Genomic DNA, 22,671 nt, shown 5'->3' on the forward strand with positions numbered 1-22,671 from the left:
ATGAGCACTTCCTGCCCCACCATCCCCTGCTCCTCCCCTCCTCGCATAACTGTATCATCTGTACATAGTCACTCTCCACTCATCTCTATCTCCTGCCTACTCCCTCCCATGCTCAACAGACATTCCCCTTTCTCAATACCCCCTTCACCTCATCCATCCATCTTATCCTTGGTCATTCCCACAAATTCACTCCCTCCACCTCTGCCTTCCACGCCTCTTAATAATCTTTCATTCTTTCCATGTGACCAAATCATCTCAATACTTTTTCATCAGCCCTATCTGCCATCTCCTTTTCAACTCCCACTCTCCTCCTCACCTCATTACTCACTCTATCCAACCTAGTAACCCCTACCATACTTCTCAGACATTTCATCTCAAACATGTTCAAGCTTTTCCACTCTGCCTCTTAAATTCCAAGTTTCTGCCCCATACAACGCTGTCAGCAAAATCACCCCTTCATACAATCTCCTCTTTGCATCCATTCCCAAATGCCTATTTCTCATAACACTTTTTAATCCCCCAAGTCATTTACTTCCCTCAGTCTACAGTTTACCTCCACTACTCCCTCCTTTCCTGCCACATGTGACCCCAAATACCTAAAGCTATCCACTTCCTCCAGCCTATCTCCTTTAAGACTTACTTCCAACTCACTGCCAACCTCTCCCTTTATACATCTCATTACCTTACTTTTACCCACATTTACCTTCAACTTTCTCCTGTCGCATACCTTCCCAAACTCTGTCACTCACACCCTTAATCCCTCCTCTAACCCTGCCACAAGTGCAGTGTCATCTACAAACAACAACTGGTTCACCTCCCACTTTTCTCCTTATTCTTTAACTGTCTCCAGTCCCTTACCCATTACCCTCATCTTTACTTCCCGCACCACCCCATCCATGTAGACATTGAACAGCCATGGTGACATAACACACTGTTCCTCACCAATTACTCCCTCTTTTCCTCTCTTAATCCTCTCAAAACCTTCCCATAAGCCTTCACAGCTACATTCAACAAACTGATCACTCTGAAACTACCACGCTCACATTAGTCCCCTTTTCCCTTGTAAAGCAGAAGTATACAGGCAGTCCTCCAGTCCTCCACTCTCCCTTAGACATGCATTAAACAACAACTTCACTAGCTAGGCCACTGTTAATGTACCTCCCTTCTTCAGGCACTCCACATGACACCCATCTATCCCAGGTGACTTTCTTCATTTAGTTTGTTCCAGATATCTATCATTCTGTGTGGGAAGCTATTCTTTTTCAGATCTCTTTTGTAACTATCCTTTTTAAGTTTCTTTTTGTGTCCTCTTGTTTTTCTCTCATCCCACTTTAGTAAATCATCTCTATCAAGGACTTTCATCCCTTTCATAATTCTGTAGATTGTCAGTTGATTTCCTCCTTCTCTTCTTTGTTCCAGGGTTGGTAGTTCGAGTTTGGACTATCTTTGTATTTCAATTTGGAGAGCGTTGGTGCCATCTTTGTCATTGCTCTTTGAATTCTTTGTTATTTTTAGTTCTAGGTGTCCATAGTGTCAGTGTACTCCAGTTTTGGTCTTATCAATGTAACTAATATTTTCTTTACCATTTCTTCATTTATGTACTCAAAGGCCACTTTCTTTGTTCTTAATAAATTGAAAGTTTCTCCGACTATTTTGTTGATATATTTGTCTGATGCCCTGTCGTTCGTGAGAGTTACTCTTAGGTCCCTTTCCGAGTTGACTTTTTTAACTTCCTTTGTACCAATTTTATGTTGTCACAATATTCTATTTTTGCTTTTTTCAAATTCCATTATACTACAGTGAGACCTCTCATTAACGGACGTTAATTAGCCGTGTTTGTGGTGTTTTCGCTGTGTTTTCGGTGTTTTTGGTGCTGTTGTTTAGTGTGTGCAATCACTATGCCACCCAAAAACCACTCCAAAACACTGAAAACACAGCGAAAACACCGCAAACACAGCTAATTAACGTCCGTTAATGAGAGGTCTGAGTGTATATTTCTTGATGTTGAAATTCACTTTACACTTCTGACTCCATTTCCAGACTTTGTCCAGATCTTCTTGTAGTGATTTGCAATCTTCGTCTGTACTTACTCTCTTTAGTGGTTTTGCATCATCTGCAAAGAAGTTCATATAACATTCCACAACCTTCATCCATGTCATATATATGGCAAACATTATCGGAGCCAATACAGGGCCTTGTGGGACTTAACTTATCATTTCTTCCCAATTTGAGTTCTTGTCTCTAAGTACCACCCTCATTTTTCTCCCGTTCAAGAAATTTTTCATCCATTCCAATAATTTTCCTTGTACTCCACCTATTGTTTCAATTTTTCTTAATAGCTTTTTGTGTGGCATTTTGTCAAATGCTTTTTGTAAATTGAAGAAAGCACAGTCTGCCCATCCGTCCCTCTCTTGTATTATATCTATTAGCCTCAAGTAAAAGCATATCAAGTTTGTGGCACGTTATCTTCTGCATCTAAATCCAAGTTGTTTTGGATTTAGTATTTTTTGCATATTTTTGCTATTGTACTTATGAAGGAGACCAGTCTATAGTTGGTTGGATTTTCTTTGTTCCCTCCTTTGTATATTGGTACAACATTTGCATTTTTCCAATCTTGTGGTTCTTTTCCTTCTTTGAGTGAGAAATCAATTATCTTGTGTATTTTGTCCATTAGTTCATCTATACATTCTTTCAATATCCACTTTGTAATTCCATCCAGACCGTGTGACTTTCTGACATCAAAGCTTTTTATTTGGTCCCTTATTTCTCTCTGTGTCACCGTTATTTCTTTCATTGGTGAGGATCTTTCTGCCCTTCCTCCCAATTTTGTGAACTTTCAATTGTGAATACAAAAAATGTTTGATCATAATTTCAGCCATTTCTGCATGATCTATATATTCATTATTTCCTTCATGGAGCACCACTATTTTGTGTTTGTCTTTTAGGTTGGCATTTACATACCCGTAGAATAGTTTAAGTTGGTCCTTGCATTTTTCTATTATGTCTTTTTGTAGTTTCTTTTTTCTTCCCTGCATATTTTTACATATTCATCTTTTAGTTTGATGTATATTTGCCATTTGGTAATTTTTTTGTTTTTCTTTCATCTTTTCCAGGCTTTGTTTCTTCTATCTTTAGCTTCACTACCCTTTTTCATTATACCAACACTTTTTTTTTTTTTTTTTTTTTTTTTAATCTGTTCCCTCCTTGTATTTTTCTTTTAATGACGAAAATTGTTTTTTCGATTGAAAAAAAAAAAAAACAGCATGTGACATCATGTGGGATGTGGGGACGTCATGCACCACTCTGCCAGATACCAGAAAATTGTTTTGGCATTTAAAAGTTTAAATGTCTATTACCCCACGTGGTGGGGATTTGACTCTGTTTTCATTTATACTGTTGACTTATCTTTGTATATCTTCTGCATAATTTTTATTCAATTTTTTTTTCATGGATATATGTACATATGGTAGTGTATGATATGTTTTCCACCAACACCACTTACACTCACACAAACAAAAATATACAAAAAAAAAAAAAAAAAAAAAAAAATCGTGCTCTGTTGTTATCTAGTGCATTTTTCTTGTTACATAAACAATGGGAAAACATAAAAATAAGACTATGGCATGAAGTCAGTCTGCCAAGAAAAGAATTAAATTATGTTGGGATAGAGTAAAGAAGGAACAAAGTGATGAATCGGCACCTCAACTCAGTACTTCTGGTATCTCATGTATGGAACAGATTCCCTTCAACATCTGCGGCAGTAAAGACAAGGAAAATCATGGACACGGCCGAAATATCTCCACGCCAAGTCAAACTGAAGAAAAATGCAAGAAAAACTGAGTCTGCAGATTATCAGCCTGGGGGCTTTTGATACATAGGTACATTAGGACTGTCCTGTCAATAAGGAGTTGGGTGGTGCCCAATGATACCCTCCCCTTTGAGGGATTAGTATTTTGTCTTTTAGAATACATCTGCATTTATTTATGTAATATTAAAGACAAAAGGGGACCAGGTGCCTATATCAACATGGATGACCTCACACACCTTCCCCATAAAAGTGACCTGAGGTGACCTGAATGACCTTCCTTGAAAATCTGACCTCTTGAACATTATTAGGTGTAAGGTAAGGAACAAATCATACTACTATTGCTTAAAAAAATAAGTATTACTGAACATGAAAATACGTTTTTCTCAAAACTAAAATTCAAATGTTAATTTTTTTATATCTCAACTTCTATTGCTCCGATTTTAAAAATTCTTGTGGCATAAAAACCAGAAACGAAATCTCTTCAAAAATGCAAATTCAATTTTTTTTTCTGAATCTTGTGTGATCTGTGATTTTTATTGATATTTTTTACAAAAAAAATTCTTTGATTCCTTTTAGTGTGTGAACATACTATTTGTGATATACAAATGAGAATATGCAGTAGTGTTCCTTTTAGTGTTTTTTAACTCTCATACAAAGGAGATTCTTTTCCTTTGAATAGTTTTCTATGAACATATAATATTTTAGGCTAAGGTAAAAATCTTAGATTTTTTTTTATGAAAAAAGTAATATATAAATTTATATGAAAATTAAATCGGGGGTGCATAATAATTTTGTGTTTAAGCTGTAAAAAAAGATTTTTAGTCTAGACAAAAAAAAATGTGGTCACAGGAAAGCAAAATGTCCAGCAATGACTTGGCAAAAATCGGGAATATGACTTGTGTTGTTAATATGTTCCATTTCTCTTCCAACTTTGTTTCTTCATTTAAAAAATTTTCCCAGTTAGCATTTTGAAAAAATTGTCTTAAGTTTTTCAAAATCTGTTTTGTTGTACATTAATCTTCCTTTTCTATGTTTCTCATTTTTTCTCACATCAATTTGTTCTTTTAGTTCAAACTCTGTATGTGGTCACTTCCTAATTGGTGTCTTGTATTCCATTTTATCCATGATTTCAGGCTCTAATGTGAATATTAAATCTAGTCTCAATGGTTCTTCATTGTTTCTATATCTTGTATTTTGCTTCACCCATTGAGTCAGTGTGTATTTAATGGTCATATCCAGTAGGATATTTCCCCTAAGTTCCTCTCCACCTTTTACTGTCATTTCTTCCCAACATATTTCTTTTGAGTTAATGTCCCCCATAATTACTATGTTTCCTCCTTTCAATTATTCAATTAATGCATTCTTTGTGTCTTCCAGTATTTTAGAATGATCACTATCAGTCCAAGCCTGTGTTTTTGTGAGGAGGTGGCAGTGTGAGCACTGAATTAGTCTCATTATCATAGGGCCAGTTCACATTATACTGCTCAGATACAGTTCAGATACAATCAGGTTTCATGTGTACAATATTTTTACATTGAAATCAATGAAGTTATTCACACTGTACATTCTATTTATCATTTGTCTTGTGTCATATGTACTGGATATGTTTGGAAGAAATCTCTGATAGACGAAACACATACATAATGGAAACATTCCACATCCCAACCATAAGTGTGAACATCATTATGTGATGAATTATATGAGTCCAGGATGAGCACCTGATCTCAGTGAGACAAACCTCAACACCCTTCAGACCATACAAAACAAAGCCTTAAAAACAATTAAAGGCTGCACAAATACAACACCTACAGACCATGTACACCATGAAATGAAAGTCTGCAAAGTCAAGGATCACCTTGACACGAAAGGTGCACAAACACTTGCTACAGCCTCCACAAACACAACACACCTACTGTGCTACATAGCAAAACACCCACACACACCAAGAAAAAAAAAACTATATCACACACAAATACTCTCTTCTCTTCCTCTAAAAACCACCAAATACCAGCCTCTGGAAACATATAATCACATCACTCACTCTCCATTAACACACTAAGAGACAATATATTGCTGCATGCCAGACCCTCTGATATCCTTCCCTTTGAATCCTCTCTCCCATGAAAGGACAGAGTCCACCTGGCCAGACAGTGATGCGGCCACCACCCAGCCCTTCTAAGCTACCAGAAGAGACTGGATGTGACCACATTGTGGACAACTACCCAGGATATAACACTTCACCCCATACTATTCAACACATAATGGAGGACTGCATTATACACAATAACACATGCAAACAACACAACACACACTCCATAAAGGATTTGTGGGAAAACCCTGTTCTGGCCTTGGCATACCTTGGGGAGACGGAACTGCTCAGACAGTCAAGGGAACGATGACAATAACAACATCGTTATGTATCAGTTGTGTGGCAGTAACATGGGAGAGGACGTGAATTATCTTTAGTCTGTGGAAACTTTTGGCTTTGCACAATAAAGAAATAGTCATAAGCAATGAAGAACATGAGTGAGGAGTTTGTAGAAAGTCCAGAACTCACCCTCTGAGTTTCTTTTCCTTTGGCAGTTGTACACCCACAATCTTTTCTTTGTAGCTTTAACTCTACTCTCCTCTTCATCTAAAAGAAGGGCAATTACAGTGAGCTCCATTGTATAAAATTTTCTTGATGCCATGCCGTAGCAACAACAGCATGCCAACTGACCGTATCTTAGATGTACAAATTGAACGGAGTGATATTTTGATGAGATGTAGATAAAAGTTAATGTATGGAGTGAATAACCATTTAAACATTTGCTGTGTTTACATTCCATTCACATTGAGGTATATTTATCTAGTATTATATGGGAAGGGAGCTATGCTCGTGGTGACCCTCTTTGTATCTTTCAGCATCAAATTTTTTCTTAAAATCTTGAATAGTATTTGCACACATTGTTTCTTTATCTAAATTATTTCAGGTATCCAGTACTCTATGTGGGATTTTTTTTTTTTTTTTTTTCAGATCTCTTCTATAGGTATCCTTTTTGATTTTCTATATGTGTCCTCTTGTTTTTCCATTGTCCCATTTTAGTAAATCATTCCTATCTAGGATTTCCATTCCTTTCATGATCATGATTCTATAAATAGTCAGCAGATCTCCTCTTTCTCTTTGTTCCAGAGTTGGTAATTCCAGTTTGGACAATCTTTGTTCGTATGTTAATTTGGAGAGAGTTGGTGCCAACTTTGTTGTTGCTCTTTGTATTCTTTCTAATTTCTTTATATTCTTTTTAGTACTGGGTGTCCATAGTGTTGCTGTGTACTCCAGTTTTGGTCGTATTAGTGTAATTAATATTGTTTAAATAATTTCCTCATCCAAGTAGTCAACTGCCACTTTCATTGACCTTAACCACTTCAATACGGGACTTAAATCTCGCGGGCAGCAGCCAATGCCAGCCGTATGACGAAACGAAATAATATTCGCATCATAAAATATAGTCGCCGCTTATATCGATCGTTCTCTCTTTCACCCGCGAATTTTGAAAACCACAGAGAATGGGATTAAGGGCGCATTTGGGAGAATGTAAAAACACAGGGGCGACTACAATAAATATAATCAAGACGCCGATATGGCAGCGTCGCGAATCCACTTGCTCCTCATGACGCCTACGTGTGCGGCACCGTATGGAAGGGGTTAATAGGTTGAAGGTTTCTCTGACTATTGTCTTTGCTGATTATTACTCCAAGGTCTCTTTCTGAGTTCACTTTTTTACTTCTTCACCAATTTTATAATTTCTATTTTTACTTTTTTCCAAACTCCATTATACTACACTTCTTGATACTGAAGTTCACTTCCCACTTTTGAGTCTGTATGTGTGCTTAAAGTCTGTATGGTTACATAAATATGTGTATTTGCAGTTGCCAGACATTTACTATTCCCAGACTTGGAACTCCCTTATTTAGTCTATGAAATGGAGGGTGGAGTGTATATATAAGTTTTTATACTTGTAGCAAATGGTGCTAATAATTTGGCCACCCTCTGAACATAGCCCCGTATCACATAAGCAAAGCTAGGTGGGTGTTTCCTCAAATTTATCGAAAAAGCTCTTGAGTTTCAGAGCTCACTTTAGATGTCCATTCCAGTCAGTGTTTCGATCGTGAGTGTATTTACCTAGTTGTATTATATGGGAAGAGAGCTATGCTCGTAGTGACCTGTCTTTATTTCTTTCAGCATCTAGTTTGTTCTTAAATTCTTGTATAGTTTTTGCACACATTGTTCCAGGTATCTACCACTATGTGTGGGAAACTATTCCTTTTCAGATCTCTTCTAGAACTATCCTTTTTGAATTTCTTTTCATATCCTCTTGTTTTTTCCTTATCCCACTTTAATAAATCATCTCTTTCTAGGACTTCCATCCCCTTTTATAATTCTGTAAAAGGCCAGTAGATCTCCTCTTTCTCTTCTTTGTTCCAGGGTTGGTAGTTCCAGTTTGGACAATATTTGTTCATATGTCAATTTAGAGAGTGTTGGTGCCATCTTTGTTGTTGGTCTTTGAATTCTTTCTAATTTCTTTATATTCTTTTTAGTACTGAGTAGCCATAGTGTCACAGCGTACTCCAATCATGGTCTTATCAGCATGACTAATATTTTCTTTACCATTTCCTCATCCAAGTAGTCAAGTGGCACTTTCATTGACCTTAGTAGATTATAGGTGTCTTCAACTATTTTGTTTTTATGCTTGTCTAGTGACATATCTTTGCTGATAATTACTCCTAGGTCCCTTTCCGAGCTAATTTTTTTTTACTTCCTTTGTACTAATTTTATATTGCCCTGATATTGTATTTTTACTTTTTCCAAACTCCATTACACAGTACTACATTTGTTGATGTTGAAGTTCATTTCCCACTTTTGACTCCATTCCCAGACTTTATCCAGGTCTTTCTGTAGTGATTCACAGTCTTCCTCTGTACTTACTTTCTTTAGTAGTTTTGCATCATCTGCAAAGAAGTTCATATAACATTCCACACCTTCATCCATGTCATTTATATATATGGCAAACATTATCAAAGTGTGTGTGTGTGTCATATATATATATATGTATTTACCTAGTTGTATTTTACGGGAAGGGGAGCTATGCTTGTGGTGTCCCGTCTTCATATCGTTTTATTTAGACTGATATTAAATTTATGTATCATTTTTGCACACACCACATTTTCATCTAACTTGTTCCAAACGTCTATTACCCTGTGGGGGAAGCTGTTCTTTTTTCAGGTCTCTCCTATAACTGTCTTTCTTGATTTTCTTTCTGTGTCCTCTTGTATCTCTACTATCCCATTTTATTAGATCCTCTCTATCAATAGTTTCTATGCCTTTCATGATTCTATAGTTATCAAGTCTCCTCTCTCTCTTATTTGCTATAATGTATGTAGATCAAGTTTTGCTGGTCTCTCCTCATATGATAGTTCTGAGAGTGTTGGTGCCAATTTCATAATTGCTCTTTGTATTCTTTCAAGTTATGTTATATATTTTTGTGTACTTGGTGACCACGTTGTTGCTCAATACTCCAATCTTGGTCTTATCAAAGTGACTAGTATTTTCTTCACCATTTCTTCATCCAGGTATATAAATGCCACTTTGATTGTTCTTATTAAATTATAAGTTTCTCCAAAAATCTTGTTTATATGTTTCTCAGGGGACATATTCATAATAATGACTCCCAGATCCTTCTCATTTTCTGTTTTTTTTTCTTTTTCTTTTTTTTCTTCTCCCAATTTATATGATCTAGCTATTCTTTTTTTGATTCTTCCAAATTCTATTATACTACACTTCTTAATATTGAATTCCATCTCCCACTTCCTACTGCATTCCCATACTTTATTGAGATCACTCTGCAGTGACTCACAATCTACAGTGTTCACTTTTTCAACAATTTTGCATCATCCGCAAAGAAGCTCGTATAACTTTCAATTCCTTCATCCATATTAATATATATAGCAAACATTATTTGGGCCAGTACTGTTCCTTGTGGAACTCAACTAATCACTTCATCTTATCACTGCTCTCATTTTTCTTTCATGCAAGAAGTCTTCCATCCACTTCAGCAGTTTGCCCAGTATTCCTCCTGCAGTTTCTAATATCTTTAGCAATTTCTTATGTGGCACCTTATCAAAGGCTTTTTTCAGGTCTAGAAATACTCAATCAGCCCATCCATCTCTTTCTTGTATTACATCTATTAGCCTTGAATAGAAACACATTAAGTTTGTGATGCATGATTGTCCTTGTCTAAATCCAAGTTGCCTTGGATTTAGTATGTTTTTTTCCAAATGATTTACCCATCTAATTTTGATAATTCTGTCAAATTTTAGCTATCATACTTATAAGAGAGACCGGTTGATAGTAGGGTCTTCCTTGTTTCCCCCTTTATATATTGGTACTATATTTGCTCTTTTCCAATCTTCTGGAACTTTTCCTTCTTTCAATGAACTGCTTATTAGACTATGTATTTTGTCTGTTCATTCCTGCATTCTCTCAAAATCCAGTTTGCTATTTCATCTGATCCATGCGATTTTCTGATATCAAGATTTCTCAAGTGATTCATTATGTCATTCCTTGGTACTTCTATCTCTTTCATAGGGTGGACTTTCTCCTCCCACTCGATATCTCTTAAGTTGTATGTTCTCCCTCGTAAACACTGATTTAAAATGCTTGTTCATAATTTCTGCCATTTCTATTTCCTCTGTGTATTCAGTTCTTCCTTGTCGTAGTTTCTCTAAATCTTGTTTGTTTTTCAGTTTGTTGTTTACAAATCTGTTAAATAAATAGTTTTGGTTGATCTTTAAATTTTTCTATGACACCTTTTTCATATTTTCTCTTTTCTTCTCTGCACACTTGTACATATTGATTTCTATAATTAGTATATATTTTCCATTTTCAGGTCTTTCGTCTTTTTCCATTTTATCCAAACTTTATCCCTTTTTCTTTTAACTCCCTACATCTTTTGTTGTACCAACACTTTACATATCCTTTTTCTTGTTTTTGTCTTGGAACATACTTTTCCACTCCTTTATAAATTTTTGTCAAAATATTCCGTTTCTCTTCTACTGTTGTTTCCTTCTTGTGTATCCTTTCCCAGTCTGCTTTTTGAAAGAATTCTCTCATTTTATCAAAATTTATTTTTCCATACATCAATCTTCCCTTTCTATATTGTTCATTTTTTTTTCATGTATTTTTCCGCATTCAACTAATATGTGGTCACTTTTACTTATTGGCGTCTTATATTCAATCTTGTCCACTATTTCAGGTTCTAATGTAATTATCAGGTCCAATCTCGATGGTTTTTCCTAATTTCTATACCTAGTATTCTCTTGTATCCATTGCATCATTGTATGTTCTACAATCATATCAAGTAGTACATTTCCTCATAGGTTGTCTCCACCCTTCACTGTCATCTCTTCCCAGCAGATTTCTTTACAATTAAAGTCACCCATTATTACTATTCTCCCTCCATCTTCCATTATCTTATTTAGTGTTATCCTTGTGTCTTCTAATATATTTTTGTGTTGTCTCTCTTCCCATCCCTGTCCTCCACTTCCATCATAATCGTCTCTATCCTTTCCATAAATGACATTCCTTAAATTTATATCCTTCTTAGTCAGGAACATAACTCCACCCCCTTGTTTTACCTCTGTTTCTAATCCAATAATTATATGCACCATTTCCTACACTGCTGGGTGGTAGTGGACCATTCAATTTTGTCCCTACAATTCCCATTATGTCTGGTTCTTTTTCCTTCAGGTAATCATTCAGTTCATTCAAGCCTGGTAATAAGCCATCTATATTTGTGGAAGACACTTTTATTTTTCTGCTACTTCCATTGTGTTTTCTGTTTCCCATCCATTTTTCTCTGCTATGAACCATTTCCTCACTTTCATATCCACTACTCTCCAATAGTATTTCTCTTTTTCTCACTGTTTTTTTTTCTCCCTTAGCTTCTTGTCTCTTTGTTTTCTCATCCTCTCCTCTTTATTCATTTCTCTTTTTATCCATATCTGTTTATACTGATCACTTTCAGCTAGTTTCCCTGTTTTTGCTAAGATATTCTCTACTGTCGTTTGTGACCTGAATTTAACCTTAATTGGTCTGGTCTTATCTGTATTGTATTTCCCTATTCCATATATTTCTTCAATTTCTTTCCCTGTTTCTTGTTCATTGTCTTTTCCTTCTCTTTTACTCTTGTAGTCCTATTTAGATTATGTTTCTCTTCCATCCCTATATAATTATACATTTCTTTTTGTCCGCTAAGTGTCTTACTATATTCTCCTTTTCTCTCATCACTTTAATAACTGTGTCCTTAGTTTGTTCTTTCATGTGTTGTGTCACCATATTTCTAAATTCAATTTTGTTGTTCTATTGGACTTTTCTCCAACCCTCTACTTCCTTTGCTATGGACTCTTTATTCTCTTTATTATTTTTATTCAATTCCTCATTCTCATCTTTTACTTCTTTTAACTGTCTTTTTAATTCTTCTATTTATTTAGGTTTTGGTTCTCCTTTAGTTCTTCCAATTTATCAACTCTTTGTGTAATCCGTGTAAGTTGGCTGAACCTAGCCTCCCACTGTTTGTTCATTTTCTCTAGTTTTTCCTCTGGACTTGCTAATTGGAGGAGGTTGGCATCCCCTCCCTCATTAAATCCATGGAAATTATTATCTCCAGTTTCTATTGTGTTGTTCTTATCTATATTTCTAATCTTAGTGCCTTTACTGATATTTTCAACTTCACCTGTGTCGTCTGCAGCCCTTTTGTTGACATTCCTTCTGAAGTCCGGGGGAGCCCATTTGTCTCCTTATTTTCTTCCATTTTCCTCAGTAATCCCTCCCTTTCTCCTTTTTCTTCACCTTCCCACTACACCATGAGCTTTCCCCTTCCCACTACACCACAAGCTTTCCCCCTTCCCTACTAATACAACAAAGGTACTCCATCATCATTGAGATCCATGAAATTTGAAGTTTTCCCGGAGTTTCAAACTTCGCTGTCACTTCGACCATTGTGTGTATTTTACCTAGTTGTATTTTACGGGATGGGAGCTAAGCTCGTTGTGACCCATTTTTGTATCTCTCCACATCCAGTTTATTCTTGAAATCGCGTATAGTTCTGGCATTCACTGTTTCACTGTTCAATTTGTTCCAGACATCAATCACTCCATGTGGGAACTATTCTTTTTCAGGTCTCTTCTGTAACTGTCTTTCTTTAGTTTCTTTTCGTGTCCTCTTGTTTCTCTCTTGTCCCATTTTGATAGGTCATCTCTATCGAGAACCTCCATCCCTTTCATAATTCTGAAAATGGTCAACAAATTGCCTCTTTCCCTTCTCTGCTCCAATGTTGACAACTGTAATTTCTCTAATCTTTGTTCATATGTCATATTTGATAGTGTGGGTGCCATTTTTGTCGCTGATCTTTGGATTCTTTCTAATTTTCATGTGTTTTTCGTCGTGCTAGGTGCCCACATTGATATAGCATATTCTAGTTTTGGTCTTATCAATGTAATTATTATTTTCTTAACCATCTCATCCATGTAGTCAAAGGCCACTTTCATTGATCTTAATAAATTGTAGGTCTCTCTCCAAATAACTTAGTTACATGTTTGTCAGGTGTCAAGTCACTTGAGATGATTACTCCTAGGTGTGTGTGTGTGTGTGTGTAAATATATATATATATATACATGTGTGTGTGTGTGTATTTCTATTTATATATACCATTGGAAGGGGCAAAAGTAGCCACATGAGGTAAAACTGGCCATTGTCTTTGTTACATAATTATGTTTGTCAAAATAAAGGGAGGAATTATACAAAACTCATAGTAGTTGGTGGTTTTATTACCTTGTCTATCTAAAAAAAATATTCCTTGCCTATACCACTAATGTTAATTGAAAATGTTTGACTAATAATTACCATTTATGCTTTTCAGAGATTAACTAATTAGTAAATTGCGGTTACAGGAATACTACAGCTTTCAAACCATTAATGGACAGTTAATCAGGTATGTACATAACAAATGTTAGAGGTCTACTTTAAGTGTGTAAAAATTGGTCATAAATAAACTGCCATGGAGCAAAAGTAGTGAAATATATGAGCCAAAATGGCCAATATTTTTATTATTATTTATAATAAAAATCTTTGTTCTAATATAATTTTTCTCTTGTTTCCAGAATGATCTGCAAATACAAAAATAAATCTGGGACTAACAGCCTCCAGTACACCCAAGATGCAGTAGTGGTTGCATTAGTATGAGGGGTGATCAGAAAGTAATGACAGTCGGACTCGTAGCTGAGAGACTATAAGTGTTGGGGGGGCGGGGAGCAAGGGGCAGCAAGTGTTGCCTGTTGTTACATGTTTGAGCTTGTCGCTGTTTGTCTAGCTTACATTTTATCGTTGTGCTGTGCGATTGCGTCATTGTTGGTTTGCCTCTCTAACCGGAAACATGGATTTTTCGAAAGAAGGCTGCAGATTCTACACCTTCACAAGGTGGAAACTCGGGAAAAAAGCAACGGAGATCAGAGAGGAATTGTTGCAAGTTTTTCCCGAGTCTACTCCATCACTGGAAACTGTTTCCCGCTGGATTCGAGCTTTCGCAGCCGGAAAATTGCAGCTAGAAGATGATCATCGTCCTGGCCGCCCTCGGACATCCGTGACCAAAGCAATGACGGTCCGTGCGCGGGCCATCATTGACGAAGATCCAACTGTTAGTCTTCGATTCTTATCCTTGGTGCTCGGTGTCAGTTATGGGAGCGCACATGACATCGTGCATGAACACTTAGGGCTGAGGAAGAAGTGTGATCGATGGATACCTCAGAAGTGACTTGATACTGGTCTTTAAGATTTGAAAGGGAATTGACAAAATCAAAAGTGACCAAATTTTCACATTGAATGAGAATCAGACAAGAAACAATGGTCTCAAACTGTCCGGAAATAGATTCAATTTGGAAGTAGGTAGAAACAACTTTGCCAACTGTGTAGTTAATGAATGGAATAAACTTCCTGCACAGGTAGTGCAATGGAGTTCAGTTCGAAGCTTTAAGAATCATTTAGATAAATACCTAAGTAAGATGCTGTAATGATTATAATTTATGTTATATTATTTGTTTTTGTTTTGTTATAATTTGTCTGTGATTTTCATTTATTATTAGTTATATGTCAATTTATTATTATTTACTATTTACCTGTTTATTATTTTAACTATACCTATGCATTTATTTATGTATTTTATTTATTTACATTATTATAGTTTTTATTATTTTATTATTATTTTTTTTTTTTTTTTTTTTTTTTTTTTTTTGCATCCGACCTAGGTATGGATCAAAAGGTCTCCTGTCAGCATGCTCCGCCTTTGTAATCCTTTGTCTTTGTAAAGATCGAACGGGTGCGGATTTGTCGTCTATGGCTTGGTGAATTCGAGCCAAATGGTCCGAAACGGTTCTCGGATGTAGCTACCGGAGATGAATGTTGGATTTCTTTCTTCACCACCAGAGACAAGCAGTCTAACATGGTGTGGTTGAGTGATGAAGAACCTCGACCTCAGATTCTGAAGGAAGGATTTCGCAGCAGGAAGCACCTTTTCACCATCTTCAATTCACAAGGACCAATGTGTGTGGATGTAATGCCTCAACAGTGTACTATCACAGCCCAGTACTACACTGATCACATCCTTCCTCGAGTCCTGGAATATCAGGCCAAAACTGCACCAACCCGTCGCCGATCGCGCCTTTTGCTGCACCATGACAATGCTGCCCCCCCACAAAGCTCGCCTCACTGTGCAGTTCCTGGAGCAGCAGGGGATCACACTTCTCCCCCACCCACCCTACTCGCCTGACCTTGCTCCCTGTGAATTTTGGCTGTTTCCAAAGATCAAGGGTGCGATCGCAGGGAAGCTGTTTCATTGCATCCAAGATCTGGCGCGAGCAGTCAATTCAGAGCTACGAGGTATATCGGCTTCTGAGTACCGTGAGTGCTTCATGAAGTGGCAAAAGAGGATGGAACGTTGCATAGAGGCAGGAGGGGAGTACTTTGAAGGAATGTAGGCCACTATTTGGATTTACCTCTGTACCGTGAAAATATATGGTATCACTGTCATTACTTTTTGATCACCCCTCGTAGAGCTTGAAGAAGGTTGTATTGACCATGAAGTCAGTGCTAAATATGTCATTCAGAGGGCAACCCTCCAAAACAGATTCAAAAGAAAGGTTGAAAGTCCTTTCCAATCCAGAAGGAACACTGCACTGCCATCAGGAGAAGAGCTAGTCCTTATCCAGAATATAGGTGCATTAGGGGATTTCAGCTTTGCCTTCGATTTGGACACATCGTGACACTTTGCTATCACTTGACAAGGATATGAATACAAATCCCTCAATTCATTAACAACATGCCAGGCATGGATCGGGCTTATGGCTTCCTCAAGTGACATCAGGATCTCTTGTCACAGTGGCAGTGCCAAAACATATCCTGAAAATGAGCTATTGTCACTAAGGAAGAGGTCAACCAGTACTTCCAGTGAGATTTCCTCAGGCTGAACACGCTCTCCTACCTTAAGGAATAATGAGAAAAGTGTGCGTCATCAGAAACCCAGAAGGAAGGCTCTGAACATCCTTCCAGGTAAAAGCATCAGCCTTGCAGACCTTGAAGCTGCTTCCTCATCTGGGACTCTAGCCTCAGCCAGGTAAAAGCATCAGTCTTGCAGACCTTGAAGCTGCTTCCTCATCTGGGACTCCAGCCTCAGCCCGTCCACGTAAAATCAAACTGGTATTTGAAGAAGAACAAAAGCTAGAGAAGCTGAGTGAAGATGAAGAGCAAGACAAACCATTGAATCAAGATGAAAAGTCAGAAGAGACAGCAGAAGAGGATGGGTCACCGGACAATTTGATGCTCAACTGTTATGTTCTTGTTAGGTTTAAGGCAAGAAAGGTACCTCATTTTGTTGGCCAAGTAAAAAATGTATAGGAGTCCACTGTTACAGTGGACATATTTAGAAGGGCTGAGAATGAAAAATATAAGGTTCATAACCAATTGTTTTAAAAAATCTCAAATGATTGACCTGACAGGTCTTAAAAGACCAGATTGTGAGAAAGTTAACTCTGGCAGGCACCTACAAAGGAAGAATAATGCTGAAAACACATTTGAGGGTTTGTGTATGTTAGGTAGAGCTAGAAGTGTGTGTATGTTGGTCAATTTTCCCCCATTTTCACATGGCCACTTTTGCCCCAGCATTTATTTTATTTATTATTTTTTTTTTTTTTAGCATCATGTGCAGGCACCCACCTACTATTTTTTTCTTTTTGTAACACATGTATTTGACCATGTTTTATGTAAACCCTGTATTTTGTAATGGAATTATAAGAACTGCCTTACATTTAAATTTTATTATACGCTAAGTATAGAAATCAAGCATTTCTAGGCTACTTTAGCCCCATCTGACAGTGCATATATATATATATATATAATATATATATATATATATATATATATATACATATATATATATATATACATATATACAGGGTGTTTGGGATAAATTTGACACTCAGAAAGGAAAGAAAAACATTATATCTTGGCCAAAAATTAACGTATTCTCAAAATTCAAAGTGCATCTCTTAGAGGACCTTTTGTAAATATAGCTCAAAGAAGCTGCCCTGAGCCTCCACCATGGCCTCCAGGCAGGACCTGATCCTGCAGCACATGGCCTTCATGGTGTCCTTCAAGAGACACCTGAACACCAATTTGATCCTGGCAATTGGCTCATTCTTGGTGTTGCAGGTGGTACAGTTGGTGCCTTTTTCAACTGCTCCCCACACATAATAGTCCATGGGGTTGCAATCAGGCTAGTTGGGGTGCCAGGTGTTGGGACTGGTGAAGTCCTAGAAGCTCTCAGACAGCCACTTCTGGGTTTTCCTGGAGGTGTGACACAGAGCACCTCTTGTATGGGGAGTGGCAAAGATCCTTATTCAGTGCTTTCTTCATAGTCGCCACTCTGATGCCTATCTCTTTCGCCAAGGTCTGCATTGCCTTGCCTGGATCTTCCCACACCTTTTTTTGCAGCTTCTCATTGAATTTTGTTGTGCAGACAAAGTCAAAACACATGCTATGATCCTTCCTGCTAGCCACTGCTTACACATCTCCATCACAATTCTCCAGCTCATATCTCATGGCCTTCACATTATTCCAGGAGCACTGAGCTGCAGCTAATGTTTCTGAATTTTTTAATCTGGTGTAAATCATGATGTAGGTCATTCTCTTCCAATATTCTGGTGCTTTCCAGTTGTCCTTACTCTCTAGGTCTCACATCCACCAACAATACACAGAATCAGCTATCTGTTGCATTTTACTGCCATTAAATCCTTCAAATGGTTCTGAAATGACAGAAGATAAAAAAAATGATCAAATTTATCACGAATACCCTATATATAAGATATCTATAATGTATATATTACTATATATATATATATATATATATATACAATAGACATGATAATACATATATATAATAATATATCAATATAATATATATGCTTACTGGCATAGTGGGTTAGGGCATCATTACTTTTGCTGAGGGTTGAGATGATGACAATTTGAACCCTACTTGGGGAGAGTTGAACTAAGGACATAGTTCATTAAATTCTAAGCTACAAAGTCCTCTTTAATAAAGGGGCACTGTCCTAGCCTCTCTATAGAGAGGAGTTTGTGACGTTAAATCATCATCATCATCATATTTACCTAGTTGTATTTTGCGGGAAGGGGAGCTATGCTCGTGATGTCCCGCCATTGTATCTCGCAGTGTCTAGTTTGTTTTTAAACTCATGAATGGTTTTTGCGCATACTATTTCATTATCCAGTTTGTTCCAAGTGTCCAAAACTCTATGTGGAAAACTGTTTTTCTTCAGTTCTCTTCTATAGCTATGTTTTTTTATTTTCTTTCCATGTCCTCTTGTGTTTCTTTTGTCCCAGTTAAGTAAGTTCTCTCTATCAAGTATCTCTGTGCCTTTCATGATTCTGTAGATGGTCAATAGGTCACCTCTCTTCTTTGCTCCAGTGTCGGTAACTCCAGTTTAGCCAATCTCTCCTCGTATGATAGGTTTGCAAGTGCAGGTGCCATTTTTGTAGCTGCTCTTTGGATTCTTTCTATTTTCTTTATATTCTTTTTGGTACTGGGGGACCACAATGTCGCCGCATACTCTAATCTAGGCCTTATCAATGTAACCAATATTTTTTTTATCATGTCTTCGTCCAAGTATGTAAATGCCACTTTTATTGATCTTAGCAAGTTGTAAGTCTCCCCGACAATTTTGTTAATCTGTATATCATAGGACAAGTCGTTCGTGATAATTACACCCAAATCTTTTTCGGATCCTACTTTCTTTACTTCCTTGGTTCCAATTGTATATTTTCCTGATATTCTGTTTTTGCTTTTTCCAAACTCCATTATGCTACACTTCTTAGTATTAAAGTCCACTTCCCATTTCTGACTCCAGTTCCATACCCTATTTAGGTCTTCTTGCAGTGCTTCACAGTCCTCATCAGTCATCAGTTTCTACTTTCCTTAACAGTTTGGCGTCATCAGCAAAGAAGCTCATGTAGCAGTTCACGTCCTCGTCCATGTCATTCATATAGATAGCAAACATTATTGGTGCCAGTACAGATCCTTGCAGTACTCCACTGATCACCTCTTTCCAATCTGAATATTTTTCTCTGAGCACTACTCTCATCTTTCTACCAGTCAGAAAGTCCTCCATCCATTTTAGTAGGTTTCCTTGTATTCCTCCTATGTGTTCCAGTTTTTCAAGTAATTTTCTGTGTGGTACTTTGTCAATGCACAATCAGCCCATCCATTTCTTTCTTGCACTATGTCTATTAGTCTTGAGTAAAAGCATATTAAGTTTGTGGTGCATGATCTTCCTTGTCTGAACCCGAATTGTCTTGGGTTTAATATGTTGTCTTCCAGATGTTTTACCCATCTATTCTTGATTATTTTCTCACAAATTTTGGCTATAGTGCTTGTTAGTGATACTGGCCTATAGTTGGTGGGTTCTTCCTTGTTTCCTCCTTTATATATTGGTACAATGTTAGCATTTTTCCAGTCCTTGGGTATCTTTCCTTCTTTGAGTGAGCTGTTTATTAAGATGTGTATTTTGTCTGTTAGTTCTTCTTTGCACTCCTTTAGAATCCAATTTGCAATACCATCCGGGCCATGTGATTTTCTGACGTCCAGTCTTGATAGATGTTCTGATATTTCTTTTAGTGATGTTGTAAACTCACTCATGTGGGGAGATTGCTTGTTATTATCTATGTCCCAATTTTGTATTTTCTCTCTGGTGAAGTCAGATTTAAAGTGATTGTTCATGACTTCGGCCATCTCTAAATCTTCTGGGTATTCTATATTTCCTTGGCATAGTTTCACCATTTCCTGTTTGGTTTTAAGTTTACCATTCACATACCGATAGAATAGCTTGGGTTGATCTTTGCTTTTGTCTATAATGTCCTTCTCATGGTTCCTTTTTTCCTCTTTTCTCACATTAATATACTCATTTCTACAGTTTATATAAATTTGCCATTTGCTTTGTTTTTTGTCTTTTCTCCACTTTTTCCAAGCTTTGTCCCTTCTGTCTTTTGCCTCACTGCATCTTTTGTTGAACCAACATTTAATGTACTCACTCTCTCGCTTTTGTCTTGGTACATGCCTGTTTACCCCTTCATTGTAATTATCCATCAATATATTCCATTTCTCTTCCACTGTTGTCTCTTCCCTATAAAATTTTCCCAGTTTGCATTCCAGAAGAATGTCTTTAGTTTTGCAAAGTCTGTTTTGTTGTACATCAATCTTCCTTTCCTATGCTTTTCGTTCCTCTCCATGTCTATTTCTTCCTTTAGTACAGTTTCGATGAGTACATGGTCACTCTTTCCAATTGGTGTCTCGTACTGGACTTTATCCACTATTTCAGGTTCTGTTGTAAATATTAGATCTAGTTTCAATGGCTCTTCATTGTTTCTGTACCTTGTGTTTTCACGGACCCATTGGGTCATTGTGTACTCCATGGTCATGTCTAGCAGTACATTGCCCCACGAGTCATCTCCTTGCACTGTCATGCTGTCCCAACAAATTTCTTTGCAATTGAAGTCCCCCATAATTACCAGATACCCATTAGTATCTCCTTTAGTGATTTTCTTATATCTTTCTAGCATTTTTGTATGTTCGTTTTCTTTCCAAGCATTCATTTTTAGAGGCACATAGGTCACCACAAACTTTCTGCTTTTCATATTCTTGCCTTCGACTTTTATCATGATCAGTTCAACATTACCTTTGCCCTCTGCAATTTTTGTCACCTTTAGGTCTTTCTTGGCCAAGAACATGATTCCCCCTCCCTGTTTCTTGTCCCTGTTTTTTATCCAGTAATTGTATAGACCTTGTCCAATAACGATGGATGGTATTTCACCTCTTAGTTTAGTCTCTACAATTCCCATTATGTCTGGTTTTGCTTCTAACAGATAATCATTGAGTTCGTTCAGTCCTGAAATTAGTCCGTCAATGTTGGTATAGGCCACTTTTAATTTTCTTCCTTCTCCCTGGTTTCTTCTGTCCTTGGTTTTTTCGTTTTGATGCACCATTGTCTTAATCTCAAGTCTATTACTCTCCACTGGAATTCTTTGCATTCTGTCTCCGTTCTCATCAAGTTTTTTTCCTTTGCTTCTTCTCTTAGTGCCCTTTCTTTTTCTAATTCCTCAGTACTCATTTCTCTTTTTATCCATATCTTATTGTACTTTTCACTCTTTGCCAAGTTGCCTACTTTTTCAAATATGTCTTCTACTACCATTTGTGACCTTAGTTTTATCTTTAGAGGTCGATTCCTATCCTTAGTATAGCGACCGATTCTATAAGTCTCTTCCAGGTCTATGCCTGAATCTCTGTCTCCCCCCTGAATTTCATTTAGGATTTCTACTGCTGTCTCTTTTTCTTCTTTTTCCCTCATGTACCTCGCCAATCCTTGTTTTTCCTTTAGTCCATATACCACAATACATTTTTTCTATCTACTGTATCCCTGACCCAATTTGCTTTTTCGTTAATCACTTGTATGATTGTGTCTTTTGCATTATCCTGCATTTGCTGCTTGACTATTTCTTTGAAAGCAATTTCCTTATTTTCAATGTTTTCCTTCCACTTCTTAATTTCCTGGATACTATCCCCACCTAGGTTCTCTTCGATCTTTTGTGTTAATTCTTATCCTGCTTTAGATTTTTGCTATTGTTATTATCATTAGTTTTCTTCTTTTCATTATCATTCTTCAGTTCATTTATATCCCTTTTCATTTCTTTAATCTCGTTTGTAAGATCCAAGTTGCTTTTTCTTAGGTCCGAAATTTCGTGGTTCGCCTGAGCTAAGCAATCTATTAATCCAATAACCTCTTTTCTTAAGTCCATAATTTCATTCTCCCACCAAATCCTATTTTTGCTCATATCTCTCTCTATCTCTAATAATCTACTTATGTATGTGTGTGTGTATGTATGTATATCAGAGTTCAAAATTGATGGTAGCCCACTAACCAAAAATGGGCTAAATTCGGAGTTACTAGTCCATGTGGCTAGCTAAAATATTGCTTTAGTATCATATGAAAAATGACAAATTTTGTGGAATATTTCGTATTTTTCCATTTTCAATGTGAAAATATGAAATAACTCAAAAATATGCTCAGATGAAATTGATTTGAACATGAATTATGCCTCACTCTCACCTTCTTTGAACATGTACTGAGCAGAGCATGCGACAGCCACAGCTGCAAGGCTGGGATCCAGAACAGACCACTATTTAATTGCAGCTAGCAAGCAGCCAAATATA

The 22,671-nt window shown here is 36.9% G+C and overlaps 1 protein-coding gene across 9 annotated transcripts in view; it reads left to right on the forward strand.

Moving 5' to 3' along the window:
• Window positions 1–22,671, forward strand: part of LOC143017841 (tRNA endonuclease ANKZF1-like) — a 161,792-nt gene that overhangs the window by 16,583 nt on the left and 122,538 nt on the right. The window contains exons 3-4 of one of the 9 annotated variants that reach the window (XM_076172784.1): window positions 13,765–13,836; window positions 14,006–14,101. The exons of the other annotated variants lie outside the window; for them this stretch is intronic. Of the exons in view, the coding sequence (XP_076028899.1) occupies window positions 14,084–14,101 (18 nt within the window). The 5' untranslated portion in view covers window positions 13,765–13,836; window positions 14,006–14,083. The remainder of the gene's footprint in view (window positions 1–13,764; window positions 13,837–14,005; window positions 14,102–22,671) is intronic. 9 annotated transcript variants of the gene reach the window in all.

This window comes from Oratosquilla oratoria, chromosome 33 (assembly GCF_046742065.1).
Source record: "Oratosquilla oratoria isolate Oo_2021 chromosome 33, ASM4674206v1, whole genome shotgun sequence".
Classification (NCBI taxonomy): domain Eukaryota; kingdom Metazoa; phylum Arthropoda; class Malacostraca; order Stomatopoda; family Squillidae; genus Oratosquilla; species Oratosquilla oratoria.